Source organism: Peromyscus leucopus, chromosome 1 (assembly GCF_004664715.2).
Source record: "Peromyscus leucopus breed LL Stock chromosome 1, UCI_PerLeu_2.1, whole genome shotgun sequence".
NCBI classification, from domain to species: Eukaryota; Metazoa; Chordata; class Mammalia; order Rodentia; family Cricetidae; genus Peromyscus; species Peromyscus leucopus.
Genome location: NC_051063.1, coordinates 117,379,830 through 117,395,582, shown reverse-complemented (window position 1 = coordinate 117,395,582; position 15,753 = coordinate 117,379,830). Strand labels below are relative to the sequence as shown.

Sequence of the window (15,753 nt, the reverse complement as noted above, 5' to 3'; positions counted from 1 at the left end):
GAGATCATCTTATCTTCTTAACATTTCAAGGTTGTCCAAGTGTGCAACCAGAAATGTAGAATTAGGTGTTATGAATGTTTTTTTGCTTTTTGGAAAATTCCTGTTTAAAAAAAAATAGAACTCCACAAACATTCAGGAATTATCCAGTCAACAGATGTGCTTAGGAAAAACAATACACCAAAAGGGACAAATATATCACAAACAATAGACCTAGTTGTCTTATGAGAATATGCACTATATTGGCAGCATGATGGGCAGCTGGTACATCTCTACACATCTGGAATGACTGTAGAGACTGCAAACCACAGTCATACTTGTGGTCTAAAGCAATAGAACTCAGAGCACATGGAACTTTTGGCTTAATAGTGATGCAATTATGTAGAGGAAGAAGCAGGAATATTTGCTTCTGGGAATTTACTACTTAGTGCTGTGGCATCATGGACCATTGTTCATGTACCTCAGTTTGCTCGTGTGCAAAGTGAAGGTGGAAAATGTTCTTTCAATTATATGGAAGACATTTGGTGATGAAATGGTAAACAATCAGAAGTCTATTGTGAAATAACTGAAAGAAAAAGGAAATTTAGTTTCTACTGAAGTAGAAAATGGTCAATATTTTGTAGCTGGTGTATTTGTTGTTAGATTTAAAAAGTTGCTCTAATTGCAGAATATTTTGGTTAGTCTCTGCTAGTGGTTATTCATTTACTTATTTCGTAACAACTCAATGGGTGTATTATTGTGACACAAATGTCTACATATTCTATATATATATATATATATAATTGATATTAGATCTTAATACGTACTTTGAAATAATAATCTTTTTAATTTATTGTATTGGTCTATGAATTCTAGAAGTTTTCACAAGTCTTTGATAAAAGGCAATTCTAAACAAAAATTCATTATTATTCAGTTTTAGTCACAAAGTTGTGGTTGAATTTTGTTTTCCTGGAATTCTTAACTTGCCTTCGCATTGTAAGACTTGTTTTTCAGCAGAGCATCTGGTCCTCTAGGGCATGAGAACATCTCCAACATCTCTGTTCCTTCAGGAGCTGCCCTAGCCATGTGAGTGCACAGAAGACATTCCTGAGAGACTGAGTCACATGGTGGTCTGCACTTGTTTTGTATAGAAATGACAGTGAGTCACTGTCTGGAACTTGTCCCTACTCTTCAAAAGCCTCCAGGCCACTCACTCTTCACTGGCTCTCTGATTGGCTTTCTTCCTTGCCAAGGGCCTTAGGGAGAAGGTGCATTTCCTCCTTGTTATTCTGTCAGTTACTCAAAGGTCTTGGATTTTCTATCAGTCACGCAGTACCTGGGACAGGCTTTTCCTGGTTTCCCCCTTTTTGTTTCTTGGAAAAACATACAAGCCTTCTTCCTTTTCAGTTTTAATACTACTGTGTCTTGGCAATCAGACATTTGCTAACAAAAGCAGTAAACTCGAGAATTTTTGTCTGCTATGTCAATCATACTTCTAAAATGTAATTTGTGGGTTCCTAAAAGACATGCCATTTAGAAGTGCTACATTTTTTTTATCCCTTAAAGTGTATTACTTTAAAAGTCAAAATCTAAGGCTGACATCTTCAGTTTGAAATAAGGAAAAGGAAAATTAACATCAATTAATTTAAGTGCAATAATAGTAGACTGCGTAATGGCTACCCCTGAAAGATCTGGCATCAATTCTTGGAGCCCATCAATGATTTTATACACAGCAACAACAAAATATTACTGTAAGCATGATTAAGTTAAGGGTCTTGACATGAGAAAATTATATAGTCGAGTGTCTTCAGAGGACAGAGACTAATGGTAGTTTAAAGAGAGGAGCATACTACAACCATGGAGGGCCAGATGTGCACAAGTCAAAGATTACTGTTAGCTACTAGAAGCTGGAGTGACAAGGAACAGATCTTGTCCTGACACCTCAGTCAATGGTCCTGTCAACATCTGGTCTTGCCTGGGTAGCACTGACTTCAGATCTCTGGACCTCAGATGTGTTAGGGAACATAGTTTGATGGTTTGAAATGGAGAGTTCTGCAGTAATTTGTAGCAGCAGCAGCAGCAGCAGCAGCAGGAAATGAATGTGTGTCCACTTGTCACAGACGTCTCATTTAACTTGTGAGAAAGGTGACAAACAACTGGAGGTATACTTTTCTATTCACCCTTGTCTGGTTGTTGATTACCAAGATGAGCAAAAACTTTACTAGGATGCTACACTTGATAAAATGAGTTTAAGAAAGACATAGCAAGACATCATATGAATATTGTGAATCATTCATCCATTGAATAAACACTTTATAAGTCCACTTAATATGTCAAGATTTGTGCCAAGACCTGTATTAAAACTGAACAAGACAGGGTGTTTCTTTTCATAAAGCCTAGTTTATTAGGAGACATAAACACATGCATGCATAAAATTAATCATGTGGAAAATGTGCAGGGTATTAGTTAATACACTAAGGTCACACATCTAGATGAATTTGTGTGTTTGTGGAAAAGCAGCTGTTTAATCAAATCTTCACGCTTCTTTGCCTAAACAGAAAGGAGGACAGTACGGCTGGATGAATAAACTTAACCAATTTTACCCATGTATTCCCCACTGAGGACATTAAACAATGGCTCCTATGTTTATCAAGTAGAATATAATAAATTAAGAGCAGCTACAAAGCCAGGTTTGCTAGGACACACTTGTCACCTCAACACTCAGGAAGCTGAGGCAGGAAGACTACAGCAAATTAGAGGTTTTTCAGGGCCACACAGAAGACTATATTTCAAAAGCCAAACCAAACCAAACAAAAAAACAGAGCAATCTCTATTCGTGAAACATTTTATAGCCTGATGCCAAACTGACTGTCTCACTGCAAGCTGAACACCATTTCAGTCAAAAGCAAAGGTATTTATCACCCGAGTTTTTCAGTGAAATCTTTAACTGGAAAAAAAATAAGTATGATTTTCATTATATTTAAAACACACTGGGGGAGCTACAGAACTCTCTTTTCATTATTATATGCACAAACATGTGTGTACTTGTGTGTGTGTGTGTGTGTGTGTGTGTGTGTGTGTGTGTGTGTGCTTCTGTATGACTATGAAGGTCCGAGATTGCGGTCTGTCTTTGATTGCTCTTTACCACTTTTACTTTCTAAGTCAAACTGTATTCAACTTTGTTATTAAACACACCTTTCACAGTTGATAATGGTTTTTCAGGCAGGACATGGGCTGACAATCATTAACAGTATTTAGGCACTTTCAAACTCCCTTCTTCTGTGGACTATCAAAATCAGAAAGACACTGCAAAATCCAATGGAATCTGTAATTGATGCTGTGAACAGAAGTTCAGAATGAAGGCAGACATTTTAGGCAAGCCTTGCTCAGTGAATTTTCAGAAGCTACCTTTGACTTCCAAGGAAGGAAATGCAGGAAGAAGAATTATCAATCCGAAAAACCACAGTCATTTAGAAAAGGAATTGTTGCTTTTTGAGGAATATCATCTCAGTAATGTTCTTGTAAAACTCAGTCACTTCACATACTAGCAAAAACAATTTTAGGGGGTCAGGTCCAAATAAGTATGGTATTTTAAAGGAGCTAAATTTCTTAATGATAGAGAGTGGGGAAGACATGAAAATAAATTCTGAGTTTTACTATACCACAAAGCATTTTGTGTTAAGGTGGCCAAATATATCAGCATCAGAGAAACCCTCCTGGGAGACATGAAGAACCTTTCAAAACAAGGAGAATGAATTGTTTCTCCCATATCAATACAGCTTGGTAGACACTTTGTTAGCAACATGTTCCTCACCCTCCAAACAATAAAGTGTGTTCTGTGTGCTAACAACATTGCTTAAAACAAACCAGCAAATCAAAATTCTGCACTTACATAAAAACTTGATAACAATAGTATTTCCAACTCCACCATCACCAGAAGCACACAGTTACCAAAAATTCAGACAGTTCCCTGGGCACCTCAAGCCCCTCAGCTTTTTGTGATGTTCAGTTTTTGCATCTCCATTTTTCTACATGGCTGTTCCCATCCTTGCCAATATCAGCTTCCCCACCTTTTCCCTTGGGACAGAGTCTATCTTTTCTCTGCAGTGGCCTTTTCAGGCTTAGGCTCTGGATTTGGAGGAGCAAGTTCAGCAGGTAACCTCAAATTCAAATATTGCTGAGACTGAGCTTCCCTTTGGGGCTTTGTCTCCTCTAGCATTCCCTGCTGACTTTATTTTGGGCATGGCTGTGGAAACAAAGGCACGTGTTGACTTAGAGAATGCAGTGGCTTTGGACATTCTCATTTCTTCACAACACCACTCTTCCCACCATATTTTTAAAAGAGAGGGTCACTCATTGAACAGGAGTTCACTGCTGACTGGTTCACTGCTAGCTGGTCAGTAAACCTCAGGCATATTCCTGCCCCTGCCTCCCCTGGGTTGGGATTACAATTCTAGGCTTCAGTCATACTTTTTTTTTTTTTTTTTTAACCTAGGTGTTGGAAATGGAACTCAAGTCTTCATGCCTTGGCAAGCATATTACTGACTGAGCTATTTCTCCAGTCCCTCATAATTTTTGAGGGCAGTCTTTCCTAGCACTAGCTACTTGCATTGCACATTCTGGCTTAGAGAGAATTTTATTGCAAAGAACCTGATCAATGAGTGTTCTCACATAACCCATTAGTAACTCTGTCCCATGGGGATGAGGGGATGGCTTGCTGTTGTACCGTTTGTTTCATTGCAAGTCAGCAAAAGCACTTAGATTCTATAGCCTGAAAACAATAGAAGTGCATTGCATAATCAGGTTTTATGTGCAGCATTCTCTTGATTACAGGTTGAGTATTGGCCAACCTGCTTCCCCAACTAATATAAACAAAAGCCTGTTTTAGCTTTTTCTTCATCTTTAGAGAAGGCAAATCTCCATAAAGAGTTCCTATGAGAAGTGAGACTTTTGTATACAGATACAGGTCAGTGTCTGAAATTTAGCAGGGACATGTTTAGATTTGGATGGTCATCCAAAAGTGATGTCTTTTATGTTTTTGTCCTTGTTATTATTATTTTTTTCTGAAAGTAGCTGAAACTTTAAAATTTGTCTTTTATGAAACCAGTCTTCCAAACGGATGTGGTCTGTTCAGCACATTGCATAGACATGACGACTTTGACTTCCTCTAGACCTGGCCCCATTTATTGAATGAGAGCGACAGAAGCATGCACACCTGATCTTTCTTCACTGGTGATACTCCTGGGGGGAGGGGGGGTCCATGTGTGACTTTCCTATTTCTTTAGGTATCACAATGCTAATAAGATTTTTAGTATTATTTACACATAATCTGGTCCTAAACTCTAGTTGGGGAAGTTTTCTTGATTCACTCATGCTTGAGACAGGTTGTATATTAAAATGAGATGACAGAAAGAAACATGTGGAAGTCAACTAGGAGTTGATACATGTTTATTCCAGCTTTTCAAACTGAAGGTTGAAATCATAGAGTTTCTTAAATTAACTCAGATAAGGACACTTCATGAAGTAAGAACAGCATGATTTTATTATATTTTAGTTTCAACTATATTTCATGGCCAGTGTGATAAAATCAATTTTATTTTAAAAGAAAAGTCTTGCAGGTCACACGATTAAGTTAAGCACGTCTGTCACCTGTTGAGTATGTTAATAAAGCCACTGAACATCGATTATGCTACAGTCATTATTTCATACGATTAATGGTTTAATTAACTATGCCCATTACACCCTCCTCACCCTTTCATGGACTTCTGGTATAAGTTTGAGAGGTTTTCGTTTAACCAAGTTGACTTTGCAATTAGGCAGCCTAAAGCACACATTCCTAGAGGGAATCTGAGCCTTCCTAAAACTCCTGAAAATGACGTCAGCGTTAACTCTTTGCCAGCCTTTTGTGTTTAGCAAGGTCTACAAAGCTTTATCTCAAGATAGGATGGGGTGGTGCAGCTGATAGTGAAGGGAGAGGCAAAGGGAGACCAGCTTATAGCTGTGAGGTGCTATTTGTCTGTAGGTAGGGCCACTTACCTCGGACTGGCGGGATGGAGGACGCTAATACACAAAAGCCTACTTCCGGGCTCAAATTGCCTTACCAAGTTTCTTTCTTCTGAACTTTTTTTGGGGGATGGGGAAGGGGAGACTTAACCATTCTTAGGAAAGTAGGTGTGCGAGTGTGCGCCTGGATGCAGAAAGAGTCCCCACCTTTCCGATTCTCATTCACACATCTGGAGGGGGTGGGGGTGGGGGCTCCTCTGCAGCTGGGCAGGCGGGGCTGGAGGCTGCAGGGGACGCCTCCACCTTCCCACCCGGGACGTCCTGAGCCGCCGCCACAACAACTGGCTCGCGCGAGACAAAGGAGCCGACCCGGGGCGGCGCGCGGGACCAGGGGGGCGCGGGGAGGCGAGGGCGCGGCGCGGGTGGGAGCCGGGGCGGAGACCTCCTGCCCGGCCTCCGGACTCGGTCCAGCCTTTGACCCTCGGTCCCCCGCGGCCCCCCTGCAGGCCGCGCCCCGGGAACCGCTGCCCCGGCCTCAACTCGCTCCTTTCAGTCCCACGCACCGAGCGGAGCGCAGCACCCGGGCGGGCGGCCGGCCGGCCGGCATGGCGGTGTCCTGGAGGAGCTGGCTGGCCAACGAAGGGGTTAAACACTTCTGCCTGGTAGGTTGGCCGGCCAGGCTGGCTTGGCGCTGCGTCTGTCCTGCAGCGAGTTTGATTCATTCTGGTAGATGTGCACGGGTGGGATGAGAGAAGTGGAAGTTTGGGGAGGGGAGGTTCGTTTCAGACTTTCTCACCTTATTGCAACTTTACACTTTCCTAGCGATAACTCCTTCCTGCTCAATGCTGGGGAACTTCACTACAGAGTGATGGAGAGACTATGTGGCTGAACCAGGGTGCTAAGGAGGCTCTTCATTAGCCTTTCAAAGGCTTGCCTCCTTTGCTGTTTCAGTTGCTTCAGTTCCCTTAGGCCATAGTGATGCCACTGATTTCTTAGTCTCACATGAGGGTCCTGGTGGCTTTTCCACTTTCTGATTGAACATGCTTTTGGTAAATGCTGAGGTTGCATGTGCAGAGCTAAGTCCAGTGAGTGGCTTGTATCGGGTCATATTTCTTTTGTAATTTTTGCTTTCTCTCTCTCTTTGACTGGTCTAGCTCATTTGGCTGTCCCTAAATGTCCTGCTTTTCTGGAAAACCTTCCTGCTGTACAATCAAGGGCCAGAATACTACTACATTCACCAGATGTTGGGCGTAAGTGAAACTGGGGTGACCTGGTGAAGTGGGTCTGAGGCAGCAGACTGCTACAGAATTTTGTCAGTCAATCCCTTTCTAAAAGTAGTATTTGCTGTAAATATAAGAAACGTGTTTCTCTCAGAAGTGGTCAAGCTTCTTGATTTATCATTTGGTTTTTTAAGGACCAAGGGTAGTAAGTGCTAAAGCAAGGTAAATAAACCTGTCAGACCAGGCTATTCATGCTTGAAGGCAGTTGCTTTTTTTTTTTTTTTTTTTTTTTTGCAAGCTGCACCTGGGAGCCCTGAAGGGATTCCTTCTCCAGGAGGACCGGTTGATGACACGCTGTTAGTCTACACTTATCAAGGCTTTCTGCTTGCCCACAAGTCTGTCCAGAGGACTTCAGCTCTGTTTTCTTTTACTAACAGTTCTCGAACAGTGAATTGTTATTTATTTCTGGGTAGGTCTTGGCTGGTTGCTGTAAGTGACTGGCTGGGTATGGTTCTGGACTGAGGACAACATCACACAAAGCTTTGCTCTGGTTTATTTCATGTTCATATTTTTCTTGGTTGTGTTTCTCATCTCTTTCTCCCATTCTGTCTTCACCTTAGTAGACCCTATAAATGGCAGGATTCCCCAAGGACATCTTTGCATAAGGAGATTGAATTTTTGTTAGCAACAACAAAAAGTGTGAAATGTGTTATGAAATCTCAGGGCACCCGAGAGAGCAGATTTATCATCCTCACTCGAAAGAGGAGACTTACTGCTTTGTTTTTTCTTAAATTTGTGACTATTTAAATAAAATCACTTCAGAGGAGTTCAGTGTAACGAGCTAACCTTTTGTGTCTGGCATCCACAGGCTCATCCTTTACCCTTAGTACTTTGAGTAGTGGTTATCACATGTCAAGCCTGCAGTAACTGGCAGCTGAATTGATATTTTATGAAAGAGAGCACTGAATTTAAGCTGTTGGTTATGACATCTTTTTAACATTTAATCCCTCTAGCTCTAAGTAGTAGGTTCAGAAAAATAGTTTAAAACAACAACAACACACACAGGACCAAAACAAAAACAAAAACAAATAAGCAAATGACCTTTTATTGAAGATTCTGAAGCTAACATGCTTATCTTTCATCTGTCCAACTTTGATCTAGTTATCCAGGACTGTTCCTTCACATTGATTTCCAAATGGACACAGGGATTAAAATCTTCACTAATTTTCAAGTGCCTTGCACTCTTATGCAGACCAGCAACAAAAGCCCACAGGCAAACAAAACCAAGCCAATAACTGTAGCTTAAGAAACAAATTAAGAAACTATTGTCTGATGAATTCCCAAGGACTCCCAACTTTTCATCCTCATCTCTTGAAAACTCACTGCTCAAAATGAATTAATAAGCTAGATGTTTTTAAATGTGAGGTTTATTTCACTTAATACATCACTTGGTGAGCAACTTGGGAAAAAAAATACTTGAGAGCGACACTAGCGGAATTTCTTGAGATCAGGGTGCCTGTGTTACTATACAAACCTAAGAACTGGAAAAGCCATAACTCTGTTTTGGATTTTTACTCTAACAAAATAGCAACATTTTTTTTTTAAAAGCAAACTAGTTTTGTTAGAATCCAACAAGGTAGTTTTTATGTACTTGGATGCTGTGTAATTTAACTTCAAATTTATGTTGGTGACAAATCAGATATGATTAAGATGGCATGTACATGCACATACATAAAGGGACAGATGAAGTGCACCACATTTTGAAGACATTTTAAAATATGTTTCACTTTTCTACCTTCATTCTACATTTGTGCTTTTGAGTAACTGATGGTACAAATCAGAGAAGTCTTAAGAACTGCTGATGCATGGCAGGGACTGGACCCATGAATGCAAGGCTCACCTGGGTGATATGGAGCACAAAGAACAACAATCAGGCTGATGAAGAGAGGTCACCATACCTTAGCTTTCTTGGAAACTCCAGACTAATCACAGAGGGTGGGCCTCCAAGGCCTTTGTTGGCACTTCTCACTTTCTGAAAATTATCTGTTATGAATTTTGTAGTATTAGTTTACCTAGGCCATTTGGAATAGATATTTCAATTTACATATTGGTTTCTAATGAACGAGGGCTTTGATCCATTCTTTTACTATTCACTTTGTAAAGGAGTATTTAATGCTATTTTTATTGATGGTAGTCTCCCTAGGCTTACCTTTCTAATCTTACAATGATTGTGGTATGGTATTATTGTGGTATGGAAAGAATTTACAGTTTGTACTCTATTACAAATCCAGCACAACAATGAGATGCAATTAATTTCAAAATGTGCCTTTTGGTCTCCATGTTTGACATCTTTTACACATCACTTGTTTCATAAGTTAAAACTATACATGTGAAGGCATTCCACCATGACAGGAATGTAGAAATGCTGAGGGCTTCACAGGTATTGTGATGGTTTAAGTCACTTTCAGGTTAACAGTACGTTTAAAAACACAAGACTAAACAAAAAAGCATGGTGATATTTCTAGAAATCAATTTACATTGTTTTAAAACAAACATGGAGGATGGACGATGGCACTCCCCCGGTAAGCATGAATTCCTGAGCTCAAATGCCCAGGCAGGCACATAGAAAGTAAGGAGTGGCCAGGGGCTTCTGTAACTCCAGTGCTGTGGGAATTGAACACAGCAGAATCCCTGAGCCTTGCTGGATTCTAACATAGCTCCAGGTCAGTGAGAAATGCTGTCTCAAAGGAATGAGAGGGATAGAGCCAGACACCAGGTATCTGGCATCTACATACATGGGCTCATGTACTCAAACACAAATGTTTACAGACACTGCACTCACTCAGATACATACATAAATACACATAGATACCAAAAAAAAAAGGAAAAAAAAACATAAAGGGAAATAGTAAACCCATTCTGCGAACATTTTGATAATAACATTAAGTACACAAATTACTGTCATTTATCTGTAAAATGTAGTAGCAAAGTTATCCTGGTATCATAAGCTAGAAGGAACCACTGAATATTGTCTTATTTCCAGGAAGCTGTAGCTACCCAGAGGCATTTATTATTAGTAATCGTTTGAAATTTCTACTTTATATTGAAGTCAATTACCTATGAAAGTTCATATATATATGAACTTTAAAATATGCCAAACACTCTACAAATGTATGTTTTTTCTAGGAAGCTATTCTACCCATTTTATACACCAGTGTTGCTGTGTGGCTTGCTCAGATGGTAGTAGTGGTGGGGCTGATGTTACAGTATTTTCTAGCCTCTCAGATTTTCTCTCACACTACACATTTTTTGCCCTGCCCATCTTAGGTACTTGTCCCATTGATTAATATTTCTTCTTATAAGTGCTGTTCAATACAAATAGAATGCAAGAAAAAGTAAAAAGCTACAGAAATTAATTGAAAAATATCTTTAGTCCAATAAATACAAAGTTTCATTCTTTTGACATATATTCAGTATTTAAAAAATCAAAGTAATATTTGACAGTTTGTCTTGCCAAGTATTTGTCATAGAGTATATATTCTATTCTCATTTACATTATAACATTATGTTCACTAAATTGTTATTAGAAATACTAGACTATTACTTAGATTTTAAAAAGCTTATAGATAAAAAGCAGATTCATATACACAAATGCTCCACACATACATAAAGTTTTTCTAATAACACACATAGTATCAGCTTTACAATTTAAATGTAGGAGTCCAGTGCCTGTGGCCAGTACCTTTAGTGCCTACAGTCTCAGCTACTTAAGATACTGTAGCAGGTGGATCATTTGAACTCTGGTAGCATGGTAATAAAACTCTGTTTCAAGAATAAAAGTTAATAAAATTAATGAACAACAACAAATCAGAACCTTGGTAATCCTAGGTACAATTAACACACCAAATCACCAGATGTGGCAAATGGCTTGTTTTGGATATTTCAAGTAAAGACTTTTGAGGTAGAATATTCTTGCTTTGATGGCGAGGTGACCTTACCATTTTGCTTAAAGCAAACAACTATTCAGCAAACTAGCTTAGTTACATATGCCTGTGGGACCAATGAGATGACTGAGCAGGTAAAGTACTTTCTGCCAAACCTGATGGACTGAGTCAATCCCCAGGACTCACATGGCGGAAGGAGTGAATTGGCTTTCCCAAGGTATCCTCTAATTTACACACACACACACACACACACACACACACACACACACACACACACACACCATAAATGTAAAACCAAACCAAACCAAAAATCCCACTACTAAATATGAATTTTGGTGACTTTCTAGTTCCTTCTCTGCTGAACAGAAGTTAACACTTAATGGGAAAGTATGGGATATAATTATTGGTCTGCACCAGAAAAAAACTTCTCAGAGTTCTGCTTCATGATCTGAACTTGTTGGTGGGAGCTGTTTAGAATTATGGGAAAACTAATTCTTAAAACTGGAGTGTTCGTTTTTATGGCCGCGTGATTATTTTTGGAACAAATTTAGAGGTTGAGAAACTTCTGACAGAGAAAATGAGATCTGAAGCACTGGAAGATTCAGGAAAGGTGAGATTAACAGGTTTTGGTAGGATTTCTTATGATTATTTGTTTCCAGACAAGAGTACAACATTGTCACGGCTAGTTTATGCTCAAGTTAATGTGCTAATTATGCACATGTGTTTTGGAAGCTTAACATTGGTCAAGAGAAAAAAAAAGCTATTGAGCAAAAGCCAAGAGAAACATCCAAACAAATAAGTAAAATCAACTAATAACTTCATCCAATCTCCCATAGCAACTTTTAACATAAAGGATACTTTTGAATATTTAAGGTGAAATCTGTTTCCATTTATTTTAAGGATGTACAATGTGGTTACTTTTTTTTTTTCACCACATTAATGAATACCAATATGTTGTGAGCCGCCCTGAGCCTGAGTAGACTGAGTCAATCTCCAGAACTCACATGTTGGAAGGAGTGACCTGGCTTTTCTCTTTTTTATTGGTATAAAGTCATTGTTCATAGTGTTAGATTTCATGAAAATAATTTCTTTCCAATATATCATGTATTTAAAAAAAATTTGGATCTGGGGATGTAGCTCCGTGGTACAGTGCTTGCCTAATATACACAATGCCCTGAATTCTATCACCTGCAAAGGGTGACTTTTAATTGGTATAAATATTTCAATGTGAGGCAAGCATATACCTTCTAGTAATAGATCACGTTGTCTCTGTTTTCTATTTTGTATTCTCTGCAAAGTATTTTTGTGGAAAATATTAATTTTCTCTGTAATTGTTCTTATTGCTATGATGAGAACTTATTTTTTTTCTCCTTTTTCCCCACAAATATTTTTTTAGATCTACTGCAGTGATGGTGTTTTTCTGTTCCTTTGGAAAGTCTTAACTGAGATTTCCATGTTGTTGGAAGAAAGTTGTGAGTGTTCCGACTCTTTTTAAATTTCTAGTGATATACAAATATGGCATTTCTAAGGAAAGTTACCATTGCTTGGTTCCTAGGGCTATCACAGAGCCTTTTAGGAGGCACATATTTGCCTGCTCACCATGCAGTCTGTGGTCTAATTTCACAGCTTTGATTCTGCTGAGGAAGGAAATATACATTCCTTCAGTTTCCAAGAGGGCTTAATCATTAACTTCTCCCCTTTATTGTATAAATTATAATAGTCACTGTCTAGACTTAGCCACGCATGGATTGAGCTTTCAGTTCAGAGATATTTTCAGACTGGTGTTTTTGTTGATGTTGAGATGGGAGAAACTGGTCATTGATAAGTGAGATGGACTGACTATATTACATTACTTTGACAGCAATCACATGTTCTTTATCTGTTCATACTAGATAGCAAGTTTTGACATTCTGTTTTTTTTTTTTTTTTTTGTGAGACTGCATAGCTTCAGAGTCACCATGTAGCACAAGCACAACACCAGCCAGGCCCTAGTGATCCTCCCTCTGAGCACTGTGATTACAGCCTGTACCAGTGGTCCAGTGTGTTTGCATGCCTTGTTGTAGATTTCCTTTTTTATTTTCCAAAATAGAAAATTCATTTCGAAGTGGTTTGTTTACTGTTGACCACTAAATCAGTGGCCTGATCACTATCTAGTCTATTGATTTTCAGGCCAGATTTAGCTGAATAAACAGTATTAATTGGACTGTCAAGATGGCCATACAGGCCCGGTGACTGACTTGAGTTAAAGCCCTGGTTGAACATGTTGAATCTCTGATGTTCAGTCCCATGCTGTGACACATTCCACCCTCCATCATCACAAACATGTTATGTGTGCTCACACACATTCACATGCAAGCACAATAATAATTGCTGAAATTGAAGAGAAAGAACACATTAAATTTCACAACATATGGATTGCTAGCTTTTCATTTTATATGAAATGATACTTGAAAACATATGACAGTGTAAGAAGTTAAGGAAGCTTAGTGATTTGCCTTCGAGGTAAAATATATTTTCAGCATCGTGTTTGTTTTTGATTCCTCTTAAATTGTTAAAGACGTATGAGGTATTTTACATAGATTATTCCTAATTTCACATATCAGAAATTTGGGGTTAAATATTTAACCTCTTTGTTATATACCTACTGCACTACTCATTTTTATGAATATACAAAATAGCATTAAAGTAGAAACTGTGATGACCTTAAATATTTTCAAATCTGCTTTCTTCATTTTGCTATGGAAATAGTAATATTAATAACAACACATCATTGAAGACTAGTGGAATCTAGACCATAACTACATCATAACATTGCATTGACTAATTATTTAATTATTTAAAATAAACCATGGTTTAGAGGTTTTTCAATTTTTCAATTTTTGTTTTGTAGCTGAGAAGCTGAATTATAGAGACTCTTTGGCTTGCCAATCATACTGTTGGACTATAGCCAGTGTTTCTAGCTGTTGAATTTTCATCTTTTTTTTTTTTTAAATTAGCTGACAAATATAAACTGAATACAGTTATTTCTCCAACATATTGTTTTGGAATATATGTATATATAGAATGGCTCAATGAGATAATTAATATATATATTAGCTTATCATTTTTGAGGCCAGTGTTCAAAAATATGATGGTTAGCTGCTATAGTCTCCATAATGTCTGATATATATCTTGAACTTCCTAATCTTCAGTAACTTCTTAAATAACTGAAAATTTGTGTGTTTTGGATCCCAACTTTACCTAGTGCTTCTATCCTGGGAATCACCATTCTGTTCTTTGCTTCTGTGAATTTAGCTTTTCTAGATTACAATTATCAGTGAGATCAGGTGGTGATGTTTGTCCTTCTGTGCCTTGCTTGTTTCACTTAGCACATTAATCTCCAGGTTACCCATCATGCCATGCAAGTGGCAGGATTTGCCACTTATTTTGTTTAAACACGGAATACTGTGTCATTGTATATGGTCCATGTTTTCTTTATCTATTACTAAGACAGACAGAACTTGTCTTATGGGTTTTTGTGCTCATCTGCATCTATGCATAGTTCCACGTGGTCCATCAGGGACCACGTAGAACTGACATTTTTTGTGAGTCAGGAACAATCAGATATCAGCCATTTTGTACTGTTCTACCTGTAATAACTGCTACCATTTATTGATCACACACAATGACTTGGCCCATTTGTTTTTCAAACTTAATTAATCTTTATATTTAATTGAATTGTTAACAACAATCACAAAACACAGGAATTTAAACATAATAAAATTTGAAAACTTTAGGTTCACAGTGATTAGATAACGTTCTACCAGCCTAGTCTATAGAGAGTTCCAGGAAACCCAAGGCTACACAAAGTAATCCCTTCTCAAAATAAAATAAAGCAAAATGCCTGAACCATGATTTTTTCCATTAGGAAGTCATTAAGAAGACTTACTACTAAGACTTACTACTAACTGAAGCATTGGTTGTTTTTTTTTTTTTTAACAAACATAAAAAATAGTGATTATTTCATGATGTTGTTCTGGTTCTTTAAATAAAATTAAAACAACAGAGCAGTGTTCATCGAAGCCTTCTCATGTACTTGAAATTGGCCTATATTGCCACTCTATTTTTTTTCATAGTCCCGAATCTTCTTCTAGGCAGGTCCTACTCATAAGAAGAAGCCAAAGAATAGAATTTAAACATGAAACTCATTGTGTTATTTTTAAAAGCGTGAAAAATGTCAATTTCCTTCTTTCCTGTGGTCTCTTCCTTTCCAACCTTGTATAGTAATTCATGTTACTCCTTGGTACTGTGGAAAACACAGATGTATTCTAGTCATATCCGTGTTACACCGAATGTTATGACGTGAAAGACAAGTGTTTCAGGAAACTGAAATCCACACAGATGTGAAAGATGCTATATATAGTTTGTGTCCCTTAGTGTTCGACAGGTTCTAAGGATATTGCCATAATGCCATGACATGACACTCCTGAAGGACATTAAGAAACATTTGTGGAAAGGAATAAGAAAAGAGTTTTCCTTCCTGAAGAAAAAATTCAGTGAACTTTCAGTGTCAAATACACGTTACATTTACAGAGGTCACTACTGAAGTGTGATTTTGAATGTCTGTGCCA

At 38.2% G+C, this 15,753-nt stretch overlaps 1 protein-coding gene across 4 annotated transcripts in view; it reads left to right on the top strand.

Moving 5' to 3' along the window:
* The first annotated feature begins 6,399 nt into the window (after positions 1–6,399).
* Nox4 (NADPH oxidase 4) overlaps positions 6,400–15,753 on the top strand; it is a 136,380-nt gene continuing 127,026 nt past the window's right edge. The window contains exons 1-2 of one of the 4 annotated variants that reach the window (XM_037197659.1): positions 6,400–6,641; positions 7,134–7,229. In XM_037197659.1, coding sequence (XP_037053554.1) covers positions 6,585–6,641; positions 7,134–7,229 — 153 coding nt within the window. In that variant the 5' untranslated portion in view covers positions 6,400–6,584. Of the gene's footprint in view, positions 6,642–7,133; positions 7,230–15,753 lie in introns of those variants that run through there. The other 3 variants (XM_028856725.2, XM_028856724.2, XM_028856729.2) reach the window with 3 other exon arrangements.